The sequence below is a fragment of the Plasmodium inui genome (assembly GCF_000524495.1).
Source record: "Plasmodium inui San Antonio 1 unplaced genomic scaffold supercont1.32, whole genome shotgun sequence".
In the NCBI taxonomy this organism is placed as follows: domain Eukaryota; phylum Apicomplexa; class Aconoidasida; order Haemosporida; family Plasmodiidae; genus Plasmodium; species Plasmodium inui.
The window spans coordinates 113190-114839 of NW_008481866.1; the positions used below are offsets into that span (position 1 = coordinate 113190).

The 1650-nt window shown below is 48.0% G+C and overlaps 1 protein-coding gene across 1 annotated transcript; it reads left to right on the top strand.

Moving 5' to 3' along the window:
* Window positions 1–290: 290 nt before the first annotated feature.
* On the top strand, window positions 291–1254 carry C922_04946 (hypothetical protein; the record flags this gene model as incomplete). The annotated part of the gene is made up of 3 exons (XM_008820520.1): window positions 291–377; window positions 538–689; window positions 972–1254. 3 exons carry the CDS (start codon window positions 291–293, stop codon window positions 1252–1254), a joined length of 522 nt encoding a protein of 173 aa, XP_008818742.1.
* Between the last annotated feature and the right edge of the window lie 396 nt (window positions 1255–1650).

Genomic DNA, 1650 nt, shown 5'->3' on the forward strand with positions numbered 1-1650 from the left:
TTTTTTTTTTTTTTTTTTTTGAAAAGCGGTACCACCAATTTAACCATCACTGCGATTTAAAAATGGAAGTACTTCCCCCAATTCGCATGTACAAAAGGATGAAGTGCGAAGGAGCGTTGCTGCACACCCCCACCTGACGTTACACACAGGGTTATCTATAGAAACAGGGGCAGCGCAACGTTCTATACCTTAATCGCATCCTCTACACATCATGTCTTGCGAGTGACGCGTAATATGAAACAGTCACTCCTTTTCATACGCGTGAGGGAAAAAATGACATCTCAGATATGATGAAAGCCATTTGTGCGACCGTTTATGCTGTGAAGATTTTGGAGTTCTTCCCCTGGATGGACGATGTGTTTAAGCTGATGTATTTGGTAAAGAGGCCAGCTGTTCGCGGCGAACTTGCTTGCTCCGCGTGGACACGTTTCTCCTCGTGCCGTTTACCATATGACCGCTTTCTTCATTTCAGCTGCTTCCTACCGTTGCGCCTTCCCACCTGTGTTCACCGTCCCCCGCCCCATTCCCCTCTCGTAGAATAGGTCTTGGAAGCGAGTCATTCTGGACGTAATAAACAACACGAATTTCCTCAGGGGGAAAAAAATAATGCGGCTCAAAAATAGGAAGAGCATTTTCCTCATTCTTAAGTACATGAGGGGGGTCGCCTCGGTTGGGGGCGAATTGAGCGAGTTGCCAGGACAGGAAGGAGTGGCGTCATTGCCTGGGCTTCCCCGACTGCCCGCATCGCTCGACCCAGTTGAACATCCATTCCCCGATAACACCAGCCAGTGCCCCTTCCCCAACGTACTGTAAGTGGCTCCTCCCTTTGGATACTTTCCCCCGCTGCTTATTTTACCCACCCAAGTGTGTACGCATATCTGTCCAGAGGAAGCACCGGCAGAAGCGGCAGCACCAGAAGCTACAACTGATACTCCACTGTGTGCATCTGTCCTCCCCTCCCCTCCCTGCAGTGAACTCATTATTGGCTCGGGTAACCCTAACCCTCTGTTTTTCAACTACATCCAGAATAGCTTCCCCCGGCTGATGTGCTTTAAGCTAATCATCACCTCCCCCGTGTGCATCCCGCTGCTAAAAAACTTCTGTTTCAATTCGAAGAATCTGAGGTACATAATCATCTGCATCGTGAATCGGCAGTTGGTCACGGATTATCGCGAGAAGTTGGAGAAGAATCTGAGTAACTTCTTTCGCCAGTGGGGAATAAACGTGACGCTCATAACGGAGCTGGGCGCGTAGCGGTTACGTGATGAAGTGGAGAAGTGATGATGTGGCGAAGGATGACGTGTAGAAGGATGACGTGTAGAAGGATGACCTAGTTAAGATGTCATGCCGTTCGCACATTGATCAATGGAGCAGGCCGCTACTCTCCCGCTTTCCTCTTTCTGTACCCACTTTAATTCTTTTTTTTTGTTTGTTTCACCTATTTGGTTTGCCACTTCTTGTTGTCAGCTGGGGTGAGCACTCTGCTGTGGTGAGAATTGCCCGATGTGGACTTCGTACCATTTGACCCTCCTCTGTTTCTTACCCTTTTCCGATTTTTTCGGACTTCACCTATATGCATTATAGGAGCCGAATAACCCCACGGACGATGTTTTTTTTTTGTTTTTTTTTTTTTTGACTTCTACCTTGCTC